Source organism: Vicugna pacos, chromosome 7 (genome assembly GCF_048564905.1).
Source record: "Vicugna pacos chromosome 7, VicPac4, whole genome shotgun sequence".
Lineage (NCBI taxonomy): Eukaryota > Metazoa > Chordata > Mammalia > Artiodactyla > Camelidae > Vicugna > Vicugna pacos.
The window spans coordinates 21,851,307-21,875,226 of record NC_132993.1 but is presented as its reverse complement, the minus strand read 5'-3'; the positions used below and the strand labels follow the sequence as shown (position 1 = coordinate 21,875,226).

General features: G+C 42.7%; 1 protein-coding gene across 1 annotated transcript in view; it reads left to right on the top strand.

The window, feature by feature from the left end:
• SND1 (staphylococcal nuclease and tudor domain containing 1) overlaps positions 1-23,920 on the top strand; it is a 379,404-nt gene that overhangs the window by 23,823 nt on the left and 331,661 nt on the right. The window contains exons 2-9 of the mRNA XM_006202257.4: positions 3,069-3,218; positions 8,725-8,845; positions 12,375-12,453; positions 14,893-15,053; positions 15,746-15,837; positions 16,451-16,609; positions 17,879-17,985; positions 20,234-20,324. Coding sequence (XP_006202319.1) covers positions 3,069-3,218; positions 8,725-8,845; positions 12,375-12,453; positions 14,893-15,053; positions 15,746-15,837; positions 16,451-16,609; positions 17,879-17,985; positions 20,234-20,324 — 960 coding nt within the window. The remainder of the gene's footprint in view (positions 1-3,068; positions 3,219-8,724; positions 8,846-12,374; positions 12,454-14,892; positions 15,054-15,745; positions 15,838-16,450; positions 16,610-17,878; positions 17,986-20,233; positions 20,325-23,920) is intronic.

The window sequence follows — 23,920 nt, the reverse complement described above, 5'->3', positions numbered from 1 at the left end:
ACTTATTTATTTCAAAGAATACTGGGAATTGAACCCAGGACCTCATGCGTGCTAAGTACGTACTCCACCACTGAGCTATACCCTTCCCATCAATGAAGACATTTTAAATATTTCTCCCACCTTGGCTTAATTTGGTGGGGAACCTTAGACAAGAGAAGGCCATTGGATATTTTTATTGAGGAAGAACTTGAGTAAAGACTTTTGACAAGTAAGGCAGGTGGAGGGAGTTCAACAGTACTTGGAAGATAAAATGGAGAGACCAAGAAGGAGTAGTGCTTGTTGAAGTATTTCAGTGCCTATAAATAATAGGAAGGAAATGAATTCTTCCTATGTAGACAGGTCTCTTCCTTCTATAATGGTCTGCAGACAGCCTATTCCTACCTCATCACCAAGGCTATGACTGAGTGAAGGGGAGAGGGTTTCAGAGGAAAGATGTAGACACGTCAGTCCTCTCCTCTGGGAACAGGAATGGCAATGCCTGCCACAGTGAATATCTGTCCTTGTTGCTTGGGAGGTTGAATTGGTGACTGCTGCTTGCATTTGTGTCCTCAGTTGTATAAAAGATGTTGAGCGGCCTATAAAGTAAAAGTCACCTCTCTAATATTAATTCAACTATTGACTATTGTCCAGATAGCACATTGGTTCAGTAATGCAGCAAAGCTCTGGCCGCAGTCTTCAGAATAGCGTTCGGGGGGTGGGGGTGTACAAAGGAGGTTTTTAAAAATTCCTATGTACAGGTTGTTTGCCAAAGCCCTTAATGGGGCCAGGATCATAGTTGTAGACCTGTTGTCCCCCAGGGATCTAGTTTACTAGGTAAGTAGGCATTAGAGGTAACACCTTTCTGATATTTAGGGGGAAAAGGGAGTACTTACTAGTCATTCTGTTCTTGAGCTTTTCATTGGGCTTTGTCAGACTTGGGAAATAAGGATTGTTTTCTAGCCTGGGTAAGTGCTCACTGGTTAGCCAAGGTGAGTTTCCAGCTTGGCTTCCCAGGAGGTACTAAGTCTCCTGGGAGTGCTTTAGTTTTGTGAAAACTTGACTAAAGGTGAGGAACAGGCATTCGAGGCAGATGCTCTGGTTTGAATGCGGTACGCTCTCAGTCCCGTTGGAATTTGTACAGGAATGACTTCAAGGCAGGTATTCTGCAATGAGCTGTTCTTCTGCTACTTGTGAAGATCTGACTATAAATGAATCACATCCAAGTTCTTTTCCTTTTCTTCTTTTGGCCCTTCTCATTTCAGGAACATCAAGCATCCTCTGCCCTTGTATACCTGTTCTTTCCTGGCTTTGCTTTGTTTGGGGGGCTTGTCTTTTTAGAATGTCAGATCCCTGGATGATGCCCAGGGTGTGGGTTCTTGAGAAAGGCTGTTAGCAAGGCCATTTGGCTGGAAGCTGTAGAGTTAAATTACTGGTAACACTTGATCACAAAGGATAAAAATGAAAAGCATGACTTACCACTACATAAGGAAGACAGTCTTTTATTATGTGTGCCATGGGATAGCTGGGGAGGAGCCATTTATACCAAGGTTTGCGTGCTTAAGGTATTGGGAATAATGACATGTTAACCAGAGCGCTATTTTTCTCCCCAAATTGGAATGTGTATATTTGTTGGACAGGCTTTCTGTTAAAAAAAAAACAGACTGTATTCACACAGTGGAATACTATACAGTCATGAAAGCCAATAAAGTAGTGTTTTGACAAGAATGAATTTCACCAAAAGAGATTGTAAGAAGGAAGTTACTGATGGGTACCTGAAGTAGATTCAATTTATAGAGTTCAGAAAGAGGAGAAATGAAGCCACCATATTACATAGAGATGTGTATGTAAATGGTGAAACTGTCCAGAAAAGCAAGGGAGGGATTATCACAACAGCCAGGATAGTGAGCGTGGTCAGGGGAAGGGGCTGCAGGTAGCGAGGGGCACAGGGAGTCGGAGGTTCTGCCAGTGTTGTAGTTTTTAGCTTGGGTGGTGGTTACTCAGTTGTTTGCTTCTTAGTCTTGAAATGCACTTCTGTGTTTATATTAATAGTCCACAGTTTAAAGCGTTAGTTAAGGCAGAGAGATGAGGGAGATACGTCAGCTAAGCTCATGCATGTAGGAGTAGCTTCCCTTTCTATTCCTTTCGTTGAGTCAGCTTCCTTTCCGAGGACCATTCCTTTACAGGGGACGCCGGGGTCTTGGCTTCCGCAGAGTTCTACATTGGCGAAACTCTCCAACCTTCTCTTGGCTAGCTTTTCACTCAGCAGCTATTTCTTGTTTTGAGGCACGAGATTGAGTCTTTCAGCTCTTGGGAAGCCAGTGCCCGAGCCCACCTGTTGATTAAATCGTGCCTCACTGAGCTAAGAATTTGAACAGCTTGGGCGATGTTTGTGTCATTTTTTTCTGTATGCCTTCTCTTCTCCCACTTGAAATCCTTTCTTCTTCCCTTCAGATATTTTAAAGTTAAATACTAGTGAGCTTCAGAGCTCTCTGCACAGTTGGCAAGTGGGTTCTAGGCCTGGCATCCTTCAGAGAGAGAGAGAGAGCAGGAACCTTGGGCTTAGGGGCCTTAAGGTGCTTCTTCAGTTTTCCTGTTTTAATCGCCGAGGGCATGGGTTTTCTAGATAACTTCTGTGTTTCTCTCTTAGCCTGGACTCTGAGCACTGTCTCCAGATGGAGTGTGAGCTCTGGACTCCGGATGCACTGTTTCCACATTAGCCCTGGGCCTACCTGGCTCCTTCCAGATTTCAATTTAATAACTGAAAAGAACACAGGTGGTCAGCTTGCTGGAACAAAATTACAGAATTTATCTCTGTCTCACATGCTCTTCACCCTGGTCTATTTTATGACTTTTCTTTTTTTTTTTTTTATCATTTTGTTTAATTCTTACTTGTATTTCTGAGTCAGTCATTTCCGAATCTAGCCCAAGGTCTTATGTAGGTGTTTCTCCTGTAAAATTACAAAACGATCTTTTTCATGTAGTCATTCAGCAAATGCTTGAGTGCCTCCCGAGATGTCAAGTACTGTTCTAGGCGTTGAGGATGCAGTTGTGGACCGTCTGTGCTGATGTTCTGTTTTCCCCCCATCTAGGTCCTCTCGGGATGTGCCATCATCGTCCGCGGGCAGCCTCGTGGTGGGCCTCCTCCCGAGAGACAGATCAACCTTAGCAACATTCGAGCTGGAAACCTTGCCCGCAGGGCGGCTGCCACACAACCTGATGCAAAAGACACGCCGGATGAGGTAGGTGCTTCCGAGACCTCCCAGGTTATAGTCCGGTCTCCTCCTTGACTGCACATTTGATGTGCTCTTTCTTTTCTATATATTTTTAGTATTTTTCTGACACAGGACTGATGCTAGAGCCCCAGTGGCTCACCTCGGCTTTACACGTTCACTGCCTTTAGCGGGAACCCCGGTCTTGGGGCTTTTCCTCGCGTACTTTCCCACAGGTTTGGAGCCGCTTCAGGGTTGGCAGTGTTTGCACTTCTGGTCTTGGAGCAGGTTGGAACGTTTCCTAGAATAGGCTCAGTGGTTGGAGGTTGGTATCGGTTAGGACAGAGCTCTTTTATTAATTTAGGTTTGAATCCTTCTTTCACCCTCCAAATTCAGAAGGCTGCACAGTGAACAGTCTGGTTCCTCTCCCTGGAGAATGCTGGTGTTTCTAGTGTCCTGAGTGTCGGGAGACATTTTTCTCCTATACCAGCAGACACCCATTTTCATAAATGGTGGCATACTGTAAACATTAAGCCTGTGCTCCATCATAGACTCTTAATCTGGGATCCATGCACCCCTGAAGGCATCTATGAACCCCATGAAATGGTTTGCAAACTTTTGTGTAAACATGTATTTTTAAGGGAAGGAGTTCCAAATTGGCTTCTCAGGGCATCGTGGGGCTCAGTAGTTATCAAGCACCATGAGTTACAGCGATTTGAGAAACTTCTTCTGAGCTTTTGTCCCACTGTCCCTTCAGGTCCCCCAACCCCCCCCCCCCCCGCCTCTAATACCTGGCCCCCTTGCCCCCTTGGTCTGCCTTGGGCTCCTTAAGTTCTTGCCTCTCCAGGCAGCTGCTGTGTCCTCTTGGCGCCTGTACTTTGAAACATCAGTTCTTGTCTCTTCCTCAGTAGTGCCTTGGCTATCAGAAATGAAGCTTCTGGATTCTGATTGTCCTTGGCCTCAGCTTGGTGATGATGGGCAGGTTGGTACCTCAGTTTCCCTTTTGCTATTCCCCATCGTGGAAGTGAGGAAAAGCAGCAGCCCTTTGATTTAAGGAAAAACACGTCGTTTTTTTCATCTTTAATAAAAAAGCATTTTTGAATTAACGTAGTGAAGCAGTGTTACAGGAAATAGAAGAAAGTCACCCCCAATTCAATCAACAGCAGTTAGATTCTTGGGATAATGACTTAATAGTTCAAAATCAGTTCTTTTTCATTGGTCTTCTATCAGTAAGCACAAGTATTGGGAATAATCAGAGTGTACTCCTCAGGGTTGTTGAGTGAGGATTAAACAAGATAATGTGGAATGCTTAGTATTTGCTTGTAAGCTACTTAATAAGTGTTAGTTATGGTGATCACTAGTGCTGCTAGTTACTTTCTTCTTCTACAAACACTTGCAGGACTGCTGGTCCAAGTGCTGAAGATGAAATCTCTCTCAGCACTTCTCAGATTTTGGGTGCTAAGTGCTTTCCTTGCCCGACATTTTGAATAGTTCTTTTGCTTTCAGTTTCGTGTTGTGTAACAGCTTGTCTGCTGCTAAGAGGAGAAGAGGGTTGACTCTGGTTGGCTAGAGACGATCAAGTTCATTTCCCCAGAAGGGAGAAGCCGTGTGGCCTCTAGGACAGAAGGGGTGGGTTTTAATTTCCTGTTTCGTGGATGAGAATGAAGGCCAGTTGGAGCTTGTTCTCAGATATCTTAACTGTGTCCTCTGTAACAGGACAATAAAATCTTACCGGAACTTTCCCAGCTGAAAGAATACCATACAGTCTGATCCCTGCTCTCGTTAGTTTCATATATTTATACAGCCCAGTGCCTTTTGTCTCTTCCAGAGCAACTCAGTTTCTCTTAGTAACTCTTCAAAGTTCCCTGTGATGTGAAGTATTTGAGAGCTACAGATTTTACCCTTCGTCAGCCACAGTCTATTGTTATTATTAGTCATCATTATTTCTCTAATAATCTGGTCTCTCTTCGCCCTGCTGTGATTTGGTTTCCCCCCTACTATGCCCTTGAAGCTGTTCTGGCTCAAGTTAGCAGTGACGCCAGCTGGTAACCCGATTCAGAACACCCCCGCCAACGTCCAGGGTTTTATCAAGACCTAAAGATTCTGCCTCCTTAAAATCTCTCTCCTCCTTTCTTGAAACTTCATTACAACTGCTATTGTTCTTTGTTCAACTCTGATAATGTGCTTGAAATATTGAGATAACAGTCTTCTTGCCTTCATTTTCCTTCCCTCTAATCCTTTTTCTATGTACTCTCAGATTTCTTTGAAACATAATTTCATTTTTTTTCCTTGGCTCAATTTTGCTCCCAGACACTTCAGTAGTTTCTCATTACTGCTGGGACAAATCTAGCTGCCTGAGCCTGGAATACAATCCTATTTGTGATTTGACTTTTAGTCTTCTCTTACTGAACCCCTCTGGGATGTGAAGTCCCAACCTTGAGGAAGCATTCAGGTCTCCTAACAGGTCCCTGGAGTTCTGCCCGCTCATGCTGCCCACTTCATCTCCACCTTGAGCCCTGGTGGTCACCTGTCATCTCTTAAGATTCAGCCTCCTGAAAAGTCACACTTAACAGCGCCTTTCCTTGTCCCTTTTTTGTGCTGTCATCCCATTCCATGTTTACATGTTTTTCTTTACTAGATTGTCAGCTCCTCGAGAGGAGGGATGTTGTCTCTCATCTGTGTTTTTGTGCCTTGTCAGCGCCTGACACAGAGCTGGTGTACAGTGAGTAAGCATTTAAGTGAATAAGGAGGGAAAGAACCTTGAGCATCTCCTTTTGGAGTTCAGTGGATTGTGGAAGGTAGCACTTGCTTGCCCTCTGGCTTTCCACTGTTTTGGAGCGTGTCTAGTTTTTTCACATTCAAATGGTCGAGGACATTAATGCTCATTTGTCTCCTTTTGCATCACTGTCCCAAATAGTATATACTTGATTATTTGCTGCCTTCTCTCATATCTGCTTTCAAAGAAACTCAGCTCTCTCCTAAGTCCTATGGCAATAAAAGCAGTTCTGCTGTATGTCCCCAGCTGTCACTGCCCTGTTCCAGGCTAATCCCCAGCGTTGCCTAGCTACTCTAGGCTGCCTAGCTACTGCATTGATGGGCACTGTGCAAATTATATATTTATTTCCCACAGATTTATTGAGCTCTTGTTATGTGTGAGGCTGTATGTTGGTTTCATGTGAAATACAGAAATGAATGTCACAGCTGTCTCACAGTGGAGCTTTTGAGAATTGGGGTGATGGGGTGGTTGGGGCAAATTAATTACATGTACAGATAGTACAGTGGGGTGATTCACTATTAGGCCACATACAGAAGTAGCTAGCTTTAAGATTTCTACATTGTTGTGGGACATAATCTTGTTTCAGCAGTTTAGAAGTCTACCTGGTACAAAGGAAAGATTGGAATTAAAATTCCATTCATTGCAGTAGACTTGAGAACCTTGCATGGGTCTGGCAGTGGAGAGCAAGCTGTTAGATTGCCTGGCATTAGGCATTTGAAAGGGAAGAGGCGATTTTGAGTCTCAGCTACTTGATAGCTCTTGGTGGAGCTCTGGAACATCATTTGAATAGACCCCCGTAATTCTCACTATTGTTGGCCTTATTTGATGACTGCTGTGAGCAAATTTCCCTGTACTTGACTCAGACTTGTTCTGAAAGGCTCTGCCGGGCCAGCCCTCTCCGTTGGGTAGCCTTCTGCTGGCTGTCCTGTGTGTGGACACTTGCACAAGGGTTTTCTCCGGGATGGAGTGCTCGGTTGCCCTTGTGGGGAGTGACGGCATCAGCTGCTTTCCTGAGTCTCCCAGTTTCCTCTCTTTGTACCTAATATCTTGTCCAGTTGTTGAATTTGCCCAACCTCGGATGGAACACAACTTGAGGAAGCTGGTTCAAGAAAAGAATATTAAACTAGGTTATTTTTCTTACAGGATAAGGTTTATGTCCTTTTCAGGACCTCCGGTGTGGTGTTCTCTTACTGCCCAGCAACTGACCAGCTGTAAAACATGTAGTCCTCAGAGAAAGGTGCTCCTTTAGCAAGCCTTAAAAGCTTTTAGTAATTCTGCCTAGTTGGTAGAAATTGGAGGTTTCCCCACAGGGGTTGGCTATTGCCTTGTGAACTGACCCTTGATAAATGAATTTTTACCAAAGTTTTGGCTTCCTTTAGGGATACTTTGTTTTGTTAGAGGTTTTCATTTAAGAAAGCAGTGTATTACTGAATTTTAGTTATTAAGGTAGTACTCAAAACTGAAGCCTGAACATGAGATCTGTAGCTGAGGATGTTTGTAGAGGGAGTGGATCATTAAGGTAATAAAAATGTGTGAGGCTGTGTTAATTGGTTTAGTACTGTTTCTGTGATGTGGTTGATAACTGGGCTCATTACCAATCAGACCTTTTTGGTCAGGGGTATCTGTTTTCATTATTATGGAGTGGGCAAGGGGTGGAAGTGGGAGAGAAGTATGGTGAGCTCTATATTGCCATTGAGTGATTGGCTCTTTTGCTTGTTGGCACTTTGAGGAGAGCTCATTAGATGAGTGAGTATAAGCTAGTTTTTGTGTTTTTAAGAGCACTTACTTCGGATTAGTTCTTCCTAGAACTGTCCACAGTTGATGTCTGAGCGTACTGGTTTTGTAATTACCAGCCCAACGGGTTGGTGGACTGCCACCTTTAAATTGGCCTCTGGTTTCTGGGAAGTCATGTGGATGTTTTTCTTCTAGAAAAGGTTCCTGGCTAACCCCACGGAATAATCTTCATGGACTGAAAATGTTAGCGGAAGCTTCCTTTTCAGATCACTGACGTACCGTTTTGCCTTTACTACGTATAGCCAGAGTTCTGTGGCACCAAGAGATAAGAGACAATGTGTATGTGTATCATATACCACGCTACTCTTTTGATACACTGCATTTTTTTCCAGTACACCAGCTTCTGCAGATCATATACTCCTGAACTCTTTTACCCTCTCCTTCCTCATTTCTGTTCTGAGGGAATCTGGGGGTACCGAGCTAGGTCCAGACTGTAAATTCAGGTGCTAGTGACTACTGACTGTGACAGGGCTGCTTCGGAGGAGATATCTGCCTTTGTACCATCCTGGAAGTGGTGGGGCAGAACCGTCCCTTTGCACAATATCTTGAGTTCATGTGGAGACTCTATTTGTACCCACTGTGGACATATGGCTCACTCCTTGTGTCAGGGTCTTTAATGGGTGAGAGGAAAGAGCCACCATTGTCAGGCTGATCCCTTACCAGGGCCGCTTACTAAGTAAGAAGTAAGCGATAGCTCTGAATAGACAGCCATGGGGGGAAAAGTACTCATGCTGATGTCTGGGAAACCAAGGTGCCTGTTTTTAGGGCTGGTGCTAGTGAAACCAACTATTAGACCTTCCTTTTTTAGGAGCCCCCTAAGCGTATGATCTGTGTTCTGTGCATCTCGTTTTTATATTCTCAGGGCCTAGTGCTGGGCCAGGCTGTTGAAGGAATGAAGTTGCTCGAATGTTGATTGGGTCGCACGAGAACTGCCTACTTCCTGAGCACGTTTGTTCTGTCTTTCAGCCCTGGGCATTTCCTGCTCGAGAGTTCCTTCGGAAGAAGCTGATTGGGAAGGAAGTCTGTTTCACGATAGAAAACAAGACTCCCCAGGGGCGAGAGTATGGCATGATCTACCTTGGAAAAGGTGAGTATCAAGGAGGAAAGGACTTGTTTCTCTCCAAGTCAGAAGTTCCTCCGAAGATTGGGTTTCATCTGGTTGAAGGCCGGGTTCACCTGCGTTCTGGAGGGGGTCGCTCTGGGACAGTTGGCTGTAAGTGTCATCGTAAGTGCGCAGGGTCATGCAGGTGACACGGAGGTGCAGAGGAACAGCCCTGGTCCTCCTGCTTCTTGTTTAGTCCTGCTCCTGCTTTCCTGGCTTGGTTTAGGTGTGTGTGTCTGGCACAGTGTTATCCTTCCCTGTATTTAGGCCGTCAGCCTGTGAAACTCATTGGCTCTGTACTTCTAGGTCAGAGTGCTAATTGAATTCCTATAGATTTCCTATTGCAACTTCTATTTTCTTTATCTATCTTGTGGCTTTTCTTCTCCTCTTGAGGACTCTCTTTAGGAAAGGAAAATTTGTGCAGAGCTTGTGTTTTTTTGCAAGCCACGTGATTTGTAATGGAATGGAAAGAACACAGGCTCTGGAGTGATGTGGATGACATGGTTCCTGGCTCTCCTACCATGTGCTCTTGCTTAACCCTTAACTTAACCTTTCTAAGCCATAGTTTCATTTGCAGGTTTTAGAGAGTTTAAAGAGATAGTACTTGTGAAGCATCTCTCTCCAGCACAGAATATGCACTCAGATATGTGTCTGTGCACATATATGCCTGTTGTGTAGCTGGGCCAGTTGACTCATGGCCTGTTAGGTGTTCTGGTCTTTTTTGGATTAGGTGGAGGGAGAATTTTTAAAGTTTCCTGTGATTCTTTGATAAAATAACCTTCCAACTGAGCTGCTTTATGTAAGCTGTTTGCCTTGGGTGGCCGATAAGCTGGAAGTAAGCAAGCAGGGCATATGGCAAGGCTAACAACATCCCCTAAAATTCTGATTTTAATTGTAGAGGTCTTAGACAAGTGAGTTGTGAATGACCTTGGAGCCTCCTTGTTCAGTTTACCTAGTAGAGAAACACCCTTGTTAGCCTCCCAAACAAATGGCTGTCTGCATCTGAGAAATGATGGAAATATATGGAATCTTTTCAAAAAGAGAAATAAACAAATTTGCCTTTTACCTATAATTAATATAGCAGGTAATAAAACACTTAAGCATTATTGTTGGATGGCTACTGGTTAGAAAGACTGTAAGGCAAATACAAGTGTACTGCCTTCAAAATGCAACTGTTCAAGGATTTCATTACCCCAAATAATCCAGTTCTCTAACAGCTGGTTAGTCTTCTGTTACCTGATGAGACCTAACGGGACTACAGAACATTTCTTGGGCACAGATACTCTATATAGAGACCACCTCTAAGTGTTCTTTTAAATAACCTTAGTCTCCAACTATAAAGTGGTTAAATTATCTGTGTTAACAGAAGCTGACATTTAAAATTTAAAGTTGTTTTTTAGAAAGCTTGTTTTTTAAAGTGACCCAAATTATAGAGTGGATGTAATTTAGCACGTTAATGTGCAAGTGTTTTTAATAAAACTTGGCACATTGGAGGTGAGCAATAAATAAATATTTACTGAGAGAATGATTGAAGTCATCTAAATCTTTCAGTTTTAAAGGCTTAAGCGGCTTTTAAGTTTAATATTTTCATTCAGATATTTTAACCATCTCAATGCCAATTGTAGGTGAAAGGAAACAGTGCCTTAGCTAATTAATATTCATATATTTATCCTGTTTTGTGGCTACTTTATGATGGAGGAGAATGGTAGAATTTGAAAATTTGTGGTTAACTTAGAACTTATTTCAAAAAAGAGATGATTGATTAGCCCTTGACTTTTGGAGAAGATATAGTCACCCACCTGTTCTGAGTACCATCCCCAATTGTGACTTGATCAGATTCATACCTTGATTGGTAATAAGCAAGAATCAGGTCTTTGCCCTACAAATTCCCTGTTTTCAGTATTCTGTCCATTAAATTTTGTTGCTGCCTTTGGGAGTTTGGCCCAGGGAAATGTATTCTTCTCCCTTCTGAAGGAGCAATCAGAACTCATTTAGAAATGGGCCAGCCAACAGCCATTTCACAGTGCTCTGTGCCCGGGACTGTCTGAGAGCTATTATGTTGCTGTTGACGGGCTGGTTTTCTGGCCACTCACCTTGTTTGTATTTGAGCTTCATTCTTTCTACCCCTTGACCTCTTGGCTTTCTGTTGCTCAACTTTCCCCATAATTGTGGAATCCTTCCTTCTGACTTTCCACTCTGTGGGATTCCTGTTGCTTTGAAAGAACCAATATAATATTTACTGATGTCAGATAGCTGTGTGTGTCTGTGTCTGGCCTCAGCAGTAACCTCGGTGGAAAGATTCTTGTGATCCACGCTCAGCTTTAGAACCTGAATGTTCTTTGTATCAACAGCATTCATCTCAACTTTTTTTTTTTTTTTTTTTGGTAGTAGGGAAAGAGGCTTACGATTTGCCCCTGTAGAAATTTTGACAGTGCTAATGGTAAGGCATTTAGGTCGGGTTTGGGGGTAGTGTGTATGCTTGTGGTTGCTTGCAGAAGTCAACGTGTGGTGTGCCGAATATAAATCTTAGAGAATTTTATAGTGTGCTGACATTACCTGTCAGCCGGACCGCTGTGTTTCGATTTGTCTAGGAGCTGCTCCTCTGCTATATTAGAAGATTTTTATGTGGTGATTCCCTCATAGATGTCGTCTTTGATCGTTTTGGCTGACAAGTGGAGATTTAAGAGAATACACAGAGCCTGAAAGCTTTTTCAATAGCATGGAAATGCAATTAATGTTTCAAGTGCCCAGGTGGAACCTAATCAGGTTGTGTTTTATGTTTAACTTCATTTTTCTTGCCTGCTCTGAAGGCTGTGTGAGATTAGAAATCTAGATGCTGACCCCTGTATCTCTGAGAACAGGAGACAGTCTTTGTCAAATGATGTAGCTTGTCTGGGTGTCCTCTTGGAGCAGAGAATAGGACATCCCGAGAGGAGCTGGACTTTCTCCTGTAAAATGTAATAGACAATCCTAAGTGAACCTGTCTATCTGATCGTACAAGGTGTGGGGGCTAACTTTTGATTTTGTTGTTTTAATTCCTGCTGTGTGCTTGGTGATTTAAACATATTTAATTCTCACCAGAACCCATCTGGGCAGGTACTCTTCCCACTTTATAGGTAAGTATGGGTATTAAGATGCTGAGAGGGCTATTAAGTGGCAGAATTTGTTTTCGGGGCCAAGCCTCTTATCCTAGGTCAGTGTTATTTCTGCTGCGTGTGTCTTGCTTTCCTGTTTCCTGGAGTTCCTGAGATTGCCTTTGGCTTGGGAGATACACTGGAAAATCAGAAACGGAGTCTAGAGAAGAAGATTTATAGACCTCTGGGTTCTGGAGACTAGGTATTTAGGGGAAGAAGAGAGTTTTTCTGAAAAACCCGACCCTGCATTGCTGTCTTGTCTACTTCTCTGGCAACATCATTCCTTGAAGAGCTAACGGCGAAAGTGGTACCGTTAGAGACTTGTTGCTGTCGGAGATAGATTTGAATCTTGTGTTTAATTCCCTTTTTTTCCTCTTCAGATACCAATGGGGAAAACATCGCAGAATCTCTGGTTGCAGAGGGCTTGGCCACCCGGAGAGAAGGCATGAGAGTTAACAAGTAAGTCTTCGTTACTCTTCTGACCCTCTGACTTCCTCCCACTCCACGGCGAGAGCAGGGATCACTCTAGGGAGTTTGGGGAGTCAGCTCTACGTTGGCTTTGCGGCATTTTTATTCCTGCTCCTTGATGTGGAAAGGGTAATGTCTGGTATTCTCGTGGCTTCTAGGACATTTCCACCCAGGTGTGTATTCTGCATGAAGAGTTTGCTCAGCATTCACGAATGGCATTTGATGTGCATAACTCTTCTAAAAACAGGCTTGGAGACGAGGCAGTGCTATTCTTCATAAGAGTTGTTAGGCTTATGTCTTACACTGCTTAGTTCCAGAGTATTTATCAGGCCGTTCCCAAACATTTATTGAGCATTTACTATAGGCCAGGCTGTGTTCTAGGCAGTGTGAATGTGGCAGTGAACAGAGAGACTCAGCTTCTGCTAACGATTTAACAGGAAGCCAGACGGCAAACCAATTAATAGACAGATGTACAATATTATACCAGGTACAAGGAATAAGTGCCCTGAAAAATAAAGCAGAGTGAATAAATAAAATTCAAAGCAAAATCTGTTGCTTAGAATCTCAGAAAACTGACAAGAGCCCAGTGGTTCTGTTTGAAGGTCAGGGAAGTTTTATATCTCTCCAAAGCCTTTTAGGTCTGTTTTGGTTTGTGGATCTGTAGATACTTAAGTAGTAGGGAGAATGTATTTGTTGTTAATGGCAGTGTGAATTTGTTAGAAATGAGTGTCAGGTATGTGAGGTTTGTAGCGCTTGTATCATGTTGAAGTTCACCAATGTTGGCGTCTCAGTAGGATGGTTTGCAGCTGGCTTTAACCAACACTTCAGTCTCTGAAAAGTGATATGTTCCATCAGTAATTTGGAGGCTAAAGATGCTGTTTAAATCATTAAGTCCTTGTTGTTATGACTGGTTTAGCTCTAGAAAAAACTTTAGATAACTATTTGCATTAACTGTATCAATGATGGGGATGAGCAAAGCCAAAAGGTACAGTTTACATTCTTTCTGCCCTCAAGACTGTGTTCCAGTCATTCACCATATACTTCTTAGGTCCTTTCTAACTCCAAAGAGTCATTTGCTAGAGCCTGTAGTTGGGATGTGAGCATATGGGAATTTATTGAATTCTGACGTTTTAGGTGCTGTTTTGGGAAGCATGCCAAAGTTGTTTCTCAAGGACAATTGCTGGCATGATGACCATTGCAGTGTGTTTTGGAATCCAGTTTGCAATCAGGGTGAAGAATTTACAAAAAGCCCATAGTGGCATTGTACCATCTCAACAAAGAAGTCTTTCCTGTAGTCCCAATCCTTTTTTCTCCAAAGTTGTTTTGACTTAAAGCTTCTTTCCCAGTTTCTATGTGTTGTTTTTATCTCAGACTACATTTCCACCCCCCCCCCTTGAATTCTGGCAGCAGTTTTAGATCCCTGAAGATGATAATTGTCTTTTTTTGTGGGGAAGAGGAGGGAAAGAGCAGTACTGAAGACTTCTTGGTTTGAGATTTGTAGGTCATAGGGATCCCTGCTCCAAATCCCTACTGATCAAGGTGGGAGGCTCAGTTTATACAGATGGCCATTGATAGAATCAGGTATTGACATCGTGGAAAGGCTTTCCAGTGTGTTCAGCTCAGATCTGTCTGTGAGAGAGAAGAGCAGAGCCGTTTCTGGGTTTGGTTGGTTTTGGTTTTTTGTTGTTGTTTGGCCCGTCTACTGACTTTGTGGCTGCTCTTGTATGTAGTTTGGTTTCCTGCCTGATTGAAGGAGTCGTCTTCTGTTTTCAAACTGCTTTTGCTTAGCTGGCCTTGTTGAATGTGTAAGTTTTGGGGTGACATTTTCCATAATAATGGTATTTGTCCTGCTTTCCCCAGCCGTGTTCTGCAAGCAACTGGGAATATGGGTGGTTCTTGGTCACTTGCCCTGCACTGTGCCTGCTGAGCTCTGCCTGGATTCCAGTTCCTGAATCTGGGGTGGTTAAATGAAGCTCTGCCCCCTGGAGCGGCTCCCTTCTGAGCCACTTGTTTATCTTGTGATCACTGATGGTGGCAGTACTGGGATGTGTAGTCTTCAGATATTCTCATTAAACGTTCTTTTTTAAAGGAAGTATAGTCAGTTTACAGTATTGTGTTCATTTCTGGTGTAAACCTAGTGCTTCATTTATGTATATTCCTTTTCATATTCTTGTTCATTTTAGGCCATTATAAGTCATTAAACGCTCTTATGATTGAATCATTTGTTTGAGAGAATAAGTCTGGAATCCAGAACTTGCACGTGTGCTGGGTTTCTGGTTATAGGCCTGGGTCTGAAGCCGTAGATCTGAAACAGATGCTTTGATCTTTTCAAGAGGAGAAGATGCTGAAGAAACCCAGAATCAGACATGAGCCTGATATTTCTGTTGTGAACTCACTAACCACACGCATCCACTATTTTTCACGCCCCAGTCCTGAGCAGAACCGGCTTTCGGAATGTGAGGAACAAGCGAAGGCGGCTAAGAAAGGGATGTGGAGTGAGGGGAACGGTTCACATACTATCCGGGACCTCAAGTATACCATTGAGAACCCTCGGCACTTCGTGGACTCACACCATCAGAAGCCTGTTAACGGTGAGGCTGTCGGGAGAAGACAGATATGACTCAGGGTGATTTCTTTCTATTTGTTCTTGAAGTTTATATAAAAACCTATTTGACTTTAGTATCCAAGGCAAATTGTTAAGGTAGAACACTGGTGTTTTAGAAGGGAACTTGAATCCGGGTCACATAGCTCACATCACATGTATTTTGCAGAAGTCAGTCCTTTGCTGATGCAGGATAGTAAACTGCACATAGTCTTCTCCACCTAAATACCATCCCCAAAACTTTGAGGTAGAAATGTGTATTCTGTGTATATTTACACACACACACTGCATATTTCTTGGCCCTACTTTGAGACCTTAACTACAGACGCAGTAAATAATGCAATTACTTCCAATCTTGAATTGTTACTGTTTTTTTGCTGGACACCCAGGACACAGGTAAGCAACCCTGGCTTACAGATAACAAAGCTTAGGGATGAGCTATGGGGTCTCAGGAGGTTCAAAAGACATGGAAGTTGGTTTGAACCAAACCCCCCAGGGAAGAGCTTGTACAAGAGCCTGTTGTATGAACACTCAGGGTCTGCCAGTGCTCCATCACTTCTCAGCGGGAGACTTTCTTGGGGCGTTGGGGAGGGAACTGTGTCCAGTGCAGTTTGATGGGGGCACTGCTTATCCTTAGCACGACTTCTGCTAATGACTCAAGCTGTCTGTTCTGTCACGCAGCCATCATCGAGCACGTGCGGGACGGCAGTGTGGTCAGGGCCCTGCTCCTCCCAGATTACTACCTGGTCACGGTCATGCTGTCAGGGATCAAGGTCAGATCATACTCTGGGCTACAGGGTGGTCGTAGGGTTGGGGGAGGTGTTCAGGGATCGGTGGACTCTTCTGCTTGGGGACTTCAGAGCTACTGTTTCTTCCGAGGGTGGGTCATTAACATTGACTGGAGTACTTTAAACTTTGCGGGGGGACAGTTCTAATTAGATCAAATAAGACTTTTTAAAATTTTAAGTACTCAGGGTCTGTTTGGAGTGGGCTGTGCTGAGAGATTGTGGAGCTCTGAGGTTTGCTGAGTGTGGCTTGTCTTAATATAAAGGATCCATTTTGATTAAGGAAATATTAAGGATTTAAAGCTAGGCACTGGAAATCTCTTCTTGGCAAGGGGTCATTTTCAAGTGCAATGAAGATTCTTTCCCCCACAGTAACGTGAGTTTTATTTGCTTTCCCGAGAAGTCTAAGATGATGGTATTTCCAGTCACTTTTGAGCATGTTTTTTCCAGTGTGTTTTCAAAAGGGTGGGCAGACCTGATTTGAGACCTTTCCAAGCTTAGCTCTGTGGGGTTTGTGCTTCCTGGGCCGTTCCCTGTGGCCCGAGAGGGCCTCGCACTCACATTTAAGTGGCATTTCCCGCCCACCTTACTTCTGCTTTAGTGCCCAACTTTTCGACGGGAAGCAGATGGCAGTGAGACACCGGAGCCTTTTGCTGCAGAAGCCAAATTTTTCACCGAGTCTCGACTGCTTCAGAGGGATGTCCAGATCATTCTGGAGAGCTGCCACAACCAGAACATTCTGGGCACCATCCTTCATCCAGTGAGTATGCCTGTGCAGACTGGGCTGCGTGGGGTGAGGGGTCCAGATGGGGTTTGAGGAGCTGTAGTGTGCTTCTCTGCTTCCTCTCTGGATTTATGAGCCATTGAAATGTCTTGGCAGGATTATCATCCGCTGATTTTTTGAGGCCTTTTTCTAAGGGGAGTTAGCAGTTACCCGATAGCATTGGACAAATCTGCAACTTTGGACTTTTAGAAAATTAGCCTCCATTGTTACTGGATTTATATGGGGAAGAAGGGGTCTATCACTTATTTTCCCAAGTGTTGGTCCTAAAGCCAATGAGAAAGATGGGAAGTTGCTACATCAGTTAGAAGAGGCACCGAAACTTGTAGAGGATTGTTGAGGTTTAGATGTAGGACTAGAAGTAAGTTAGCTACTTGGAATATTAGAACTATGATCAGGAAACCGTTCTGTGGAAAAACTTTGTGTATTCCAGGCCTTGTCCGGTTACAGCCTGACTCTGCTTTTGAGTAGAAATTAGATTCTTTTAGTTCTTGTAGTTCCTATTTAGGGGTTTTACCCTGTTGGATACTTTGGCAGGTGGGTTATTCTCGGACAGGAAATGACCTTGTTTTTTAACACGCAAGTTTAAGGGAATTTTCATTACTATAACCTGTATCCAATACAGAGAATTCTGCCGTGGTGGCAGTTGGGAAGGCTGGGAGACTTGGTTTGGAATGGGCCAAGGTCTTGTCTGTTTCTTCTGGAGTGCTTGCTGTCTGCCCATGCCCTGCCAGATGGCTGTATGGCACAGGAGAGTGTGAACTGTAATTCACTGGGTGAAATGTAGCTTAAGTTATTATTCCCTTACTCAGCCTGTTCTTCAGCTTTCCCTGTATGAAAAGGGGAGTAAGTGCTGATCTCAGGGAAGGAAATAATAAGGTATAATCTCTACTGAAGATTAACGTCCTCTGCCCACAAGAAGAGCTATTGAAATGTCAATTCCATTCAATGCCACTAACATTTATCCTACCCCTGTTAAGTGAGAGTTACTGTGCTGGGTGCTGTAGGGATATGAAGCCAAGGCTGTTGAAAGGAGTCACCAGGCAGTGTCTCCCTTCTTAGGGCTGGTTTCTTAATGAGAGAAAATGGCTCTAGGTTTTTATGTTTTTTTTTTTGTTTTGTTTTTGTTTTTTTAATAACTGTGAAAGGGACTGCAGCTCTGTGAATCGTGTCAGAAGTCTAGAGAAATGGGTTCTTTTGCAGCAGAATCTAACTGATGCCTGCCTTCCCACATGCTTTGTTTTTCAGAATGGCAACATCACAGAGCTCCTCCTGAAGGAAGGCTTTGCCCGCTGTGTGGACTGGTCAATTGCCGTTTACACGCGGGGCGCAGAAAAGCTGAGGGCGGCTGAGAGGTAAGGTGTCAGGGGAGCCTTGGAGCCAAGGAACTTGTTAGGGATCTTCCAGGGAAGAAATATGATGGTCTTCTCTCACTCATCCATGTCGGTGTAAAGGCTTAGAGAACTTCCGAGAGACGCTAGGGTCCCACAGGGCAGTGGCTTACTTCTAAGTTTTCAGGTCCAGTCTGCTCCGTGCTGTATATAAGGTCCTAGACTTTCCACTCAGACATTATTCTTCACCTGATTTGTTTCTTTAATATTTTTGGCTCACTTTTTCCCCCCATCTCCTCACTTAAACTCCAGGTTTTAGGTATTTGAAATGAAATAAACTTGGGGCTCATGAAATAGCATATCAGCTACTCCTCTAGGCAATCTGGGTCCAGGAGTATGATGGAAAGATAGAGCCTGTGAGTCCCCGAAACAGGGCCATCCAATGTCTTTGTGAGGCCTAATGCCCTCATTTATTTAAAAGTAGGTTTTAATTATAAATGCTAATGCGACTGTGAGGTGGTGTCATGTTTTTGGCAAGTTGCCTCATGGTTAAAGTGAATGTAGAAATAACTCATTTCCAGGCGAATGATAGTGGATATTGCTATTTCAAGTGTCAAGATCAGGTGTTTGTAGGTTTAGGTGGACTTGATTCACTTGATGAGGCAGATGGAAGAAAACGGAAGCAGGGAGCAAGAGTAGGTAGATAGAAATGATGCCTGTGAAGTCCAAGCCGCCACCTCCCAGGATACGTGTAAGTAGAAGGCCACGACCACCGGTGGCAAGGCTCCCCTCTCAAGCTTGTTGTGTGAGTTTTTATAACCAGAGCTGTACAGTTATAATGGTCTTGATAACGTCCCATTTTTGCCTTTGGCATTTGTAGCTGATGCATGCAAGAACATGAATCGAATGGTTGTAATTTTCTTTCCTTTCCTTGGGTACTTTACATTCTTTGCACCTGTAGCAGAAGTACTTGAAAAATTTTGTAAAAGTAGACTTTAATCTGGGCCGTTTGCTATGGCGTGCCTGACTCAGGTAGACTGATTGATGAAATACAATGCATTATATAAATTTAGTCTATATGTTCCACAATTAAATTCAAAGGATACAACACTTATCAAGCACACAGTTCCAAATACCACTGATTATTGTGTGATGCTCAGTTGTTTTTGTTGTTCAGGAAATCCCGTTGAGTCTATTATTATTATAAATTATTATTTTGCTTGATAATTCTTTGTGTTCTTCAAGTTCATGCCTCTGTGAAGAAAGTGAATACAGTGACAGTAATATCTACGTGTTTTATAACATCTGTAGGAGATTTTAAGGATTTTTCAGAGTGCTCATCATTAGAAAACAGGTCTAGACCAAGGAATGCAGATCGTAGTTCGACGATACGATTACTCGCCTACTGTTCTGCATGCTGTGTTAGGCTTGTTTGCATTGTTGGTAAATCTCTATTGAAATTTTTCTTGTCTTTGACAGCTGCTACATGCTGCTTTGTCTTTTCCCATGTTAGTGCTTCTTTTAAAAGTTGAAATACTGTTTTCAGAAATAATAAATAGTTCCTTTCCCCTGCGTCCATTTTATTTGTAAATACTTCAAGACAGTTGTTCACTTTTTAATTCCTTGAAACCTTTGTACATGTCCCCTTTCCCTCACTAGTCTGATTCGAAAACTGTCTTCTGGGCTTAGTACTCTAAAACAAATTTCTGCCAACGTGATTTTTCATCAGTGAAATTCTATTGGATTTCTGTCCGTTTTTCTTACTCATTAGATGCTCTGTAGTGACAGTTTTGTTCTGGTTTTCCACTTGGGATTTGGGTAGCTGATAACCTTTTTATAATTCAAATGGAAATTGAGCAGACTCATGCTTTTCAAAAACGTGTTTGTTAGATGTGTGTGTTCTCTCCCATTTAAGAGACCAGTTGCTCTGTGTTTGTCATGCCAGTGCCTGGCATTTAGTAATCACCCAGGAGATTCTTGATAAGCCAAAGAGCTAATTATCAATGTGGGCTTGTACTGTCCAGGCTCAAAAAATTGCATACCTAGACCCTAGCCTATGAGCCATGGGTTTATGGCAGCTTGGGTAGTTCCAGTCGCTATACTGCCCTTCTTGTGACTGTCACACTCTGTTCTGGTTAGACTGGCCTTTCCTCCTGGGTGCCTTGACTATGAGATAGGGTCAGATTCTGTAACCATTTGCCCCTATGGTGATGGTAGATTCCATTACTGACCTAGTCCGTCTGAGTGATTTGCATCCTTGCTTTGTTGCCAGGTTTGCCAAGGAGCGCAGGCTGAGAATCTGGAGAGATTATGTGGCTCCCACTGCTAATTTGGACCAAAAGGACAAGCAGTTTGTTGCCAAGGTGAGTCATTCTCGGCATTTTGGCATGCATTGTGGATGGGCCTAGTGATAACACAGAGATTTGAATAATCAATCAAGAGCTGAAACATTTCTAATCAAGGTAAGCCAGTGGTGTGTGGATGTGTGTGCATGAGTGTGGGCACATGTGTGTTTATTGTTGAGGACTTAGAAGCCAGAAGAATTTAAATTCCTTGCTGTAAATTTGTATAACTTCCTTAGAAGTTCATGAGTTCAAGTTGTGGGCATTGACACTTGAAATCTCTCATCTTCCAGGGGTTCTGTCTATTTAGCAAATGACATTTTCTTAGATTTCTTATGCCTAAGTATATGTGACCTCAAGTTTCTCTGCTTTCTCTTTTGGGACTTTGGTGGTTTTGAATTTTTTCTAATGTGATGTGTTTTTCTGAGATCTCTCTGCTGATGTGTCCTGAGATGGATTTTCTTTGATGGAAGCTAGAGCTACTGAAAAGATTGATTCCAGCAGCAGTGCTGTAAAAGTGTTTTTGCTTTGTTTTGGGGTTTGGTACCTTGAGTGGTAGACCTGCGGTAGACCTCACTTTCCCCAAATTTGTAGTATTTCCAACTTAACTTTGCCTTTATGGATGTGAAATATCCATATATCCTTGGACTGAGAAGTGGCTATCCTAAATGTCTACCAGTGAGTTTAAGATGGAAAGCCACTAGGTGGCACTGTCAGCCTGAAAAATCCTGGAATGCTTTCTCTTTGGTAACATTTTAACAAGCCTCTGAGGAATTGCCTGAATTTCTTCACTTCCTTTTTTATGATGCCCAAAGCAATAGGTCACAGAGTGCTCAAGTGGCCCCTTTCCCTCTTCTAGTAGTTGGTCTCCCAGCAACTGTCAGGTTAACTATAATCACGCTTTTCGGTGGACATTAGTGGGAGGAGTCCCTGCTTGGATACTCCCTGGGCATCTTCCATGTCTTGATGCAGACCAGAGTGGACCCCTGCTTCGTTGAGTGAGGACCATGCTAGCTAGCTTGGACATGGCTACCCTGCCTGATTGGAACTTAACTTGGTTGTGCTTGTGTTTCCTGTGATCCAGGACTACAGTTCCACAATGAAAGGATGGTTTTTCACTTAACAAGAGAGGCGGGCTTTCCATTTTTCACCATCATCCCTGTGAGTGTCTGTGACGTCAGTGATGTAGGTGGCCCTTGGGAGGGTTTCATTATCCTGCAGTGTCCCTTCCAGCCCCTCCTCAGTTGAAACTGAGTTTGTAGAGAAACCTAGAAGAATTTCGAAGGTTTTTGGCCTCTGGGAACCTAAAGCATTGCTAAAGAAAGCAATCCTTCATTTAAAGGCTCAGAGGATTGAGTCAGTGGCTTTGCATTTATCTTAAATGTGACTGTATTGGTAACTAGAAAAAGGAGATCTGGTTATAGGGCATTTTTCCATTTCTAAAAATCCAGGGTCCCAGAATCCATGTTTTGTCTCTTTTTGTTTTAAAACAGGGTCAGGCTTTTTAAAAAAATTACAGCGAAGTTTTATTTGTTACACTGCCAGGATAAAGGAGATTGCCTTTAAAAATCATTTGATTAAGGATCCTGTAGTACCTCAAGTATCAGTTTAGGCCATTTGGATATATGGCATTTCAGAGTAGAGAGAAAAATGTGTTTGTAGGTAGATAAGTAGTTTTAAAACTTACTGAATTTTTGAAATTCTCTAGTATTATTTTCACTTTTTTAAAAACAGAAAAAGATATAAAAAGAAGGAAAAACACTCATACTAGATGAAACTACTGTAACTCAGCTTTTTTTTTTTTTTAATAAAACAAGTTGATCATACTATCAGTCTCAGAGGTTGGCAAACTATGGCCCATGGGCCAGATTTGACCCATCACTTGTTTTTGTGTAGCCTGTAAGGTAAGAATGGATTTTATCTAGAAAAATGTTTTGTGGCACATTAAAATTATACGAGATTCGAATTTCAGTGTCCTGAATAAATTGGAACATAGCCACGTCTGTTCGTTTACATATTGTCTAGAACTGTTTTTGTGATGCAGTGGCGGAGGTGGGTAGTTGTGACAGACCATATGGTCTGCCGAGCCTAAAATATTTAATATCTGGCCCTCTACAGAAGAAGTCTGCTGACCCTTTGATCTATCACCGTCCTGCTCAAAGTGCCTTGATACGATATAAGGAGCTTGAAGCAGAATGTAAATCAAGGCATTGCTGCTTTCATCAAGAAAGCCTTGCTACAGAAAAGAACGTCAGCAATGTTCTCAGCGATGCCGTTGATTTATGTTCTGAGCTCCTCATCTCGTTGCAGACTGGCAGCTGCTTTTGAGTAGACTGTCTTGTATTCTTCTGTGTGTAATTTTTAAGTTGGTTAAGTTTTTATTTTTAACATGTAAACATTTTTAAAGATCTCTCTGGGCTTCTTAAGAAATGCACTCTTCCTTTTCCCTCCTCCTTGAGGCAGTTGTCATCAACTCTTGTCTAATCCATTTCTCCAGATAAAATGTTCATATTGCTCGCTATTAATGTTTCAGGTATAACCCCCCCATTTTTTTCACACTGTGGAAGACAAGGATTTGGTTTTTTCACTCACATACATACTCGCATGAGTGTGCGTTCATGTACTCTTCTCCAGTCCTTCTAATAGGACTACAGCGTGATTCTGGCTCAATTAATATTCAGTGTTTACTTTGTAAATGCTAATCACTTCCGAGCCATATAATGTATTAGGACTATATTTTATTTCCTGCATGACTTTTTGTTTTCCCTGGAGTTAATTTTTTTTAAAGTATATATTTTTTACATACTGATTATTAGTTCAACCCCCAGATTCTACTTGTCTAAATCTCTTTTCAAGACATTGATTCCGTATGTTATTTTTATCTTTTTCAGTACTGCTTTCCAGGAGCCTTGTGACCTGTACCAATCTGGATTAGTTCCTTTTTCCCTGTTAAGAAAGCTATCATCTTTGAAATTCCTCACTGTTATCCTGGGGTTTTCTTTGCCTCACTCCTAGGTTGGAACTATGTTTGCTGGATCTTACAGCTTCTTTCTGATTTACTCCTGTGTCTTGGTGGCACACATTCTCTAGCTTCCTGGGAGAAGAGTGCTTGGTAGGTACACTGTTTGAGACTTTTCGTGCCTGTTCTATAGTTACACTTGCTAGTTTAGGTGGGTATAGAGGTTAGAGGTTCTTTATCTTTAGATTTACGAAGGCGTTGCTCCGCTGTCATTTAGCTGTTTGGACATCTGAAACCATCCTGATTTCTCATCCTTGTGATACGTGTTTTCTTCCTGTAAGCTCTCAGCAAGTTTCTTTATCCTGAAATTTCACGGTGTTGCGCTTTGCTTATCCATGTGTGAGCGTATTGTGGTTCAATTTTTAGTCCTTTATGTCTGGGAACTTCAACTGTTTTGTTTTTCCATCTAGTTACTCTGGTCTCTATTTTCCTAGAACTGCTGTTTGGATACTTGACTTCATGCACTGATACTCTAAGTTTTTTCTCCATCTTTTTGTCCTTTCTTCTTTGTAGATTTCTTCATATTTACTTTTCAGCTTTTCTACTGGTTATTTCGTTTATGATACTGTATTTTAATTTCTAAGAGCTTCTCTGGTTC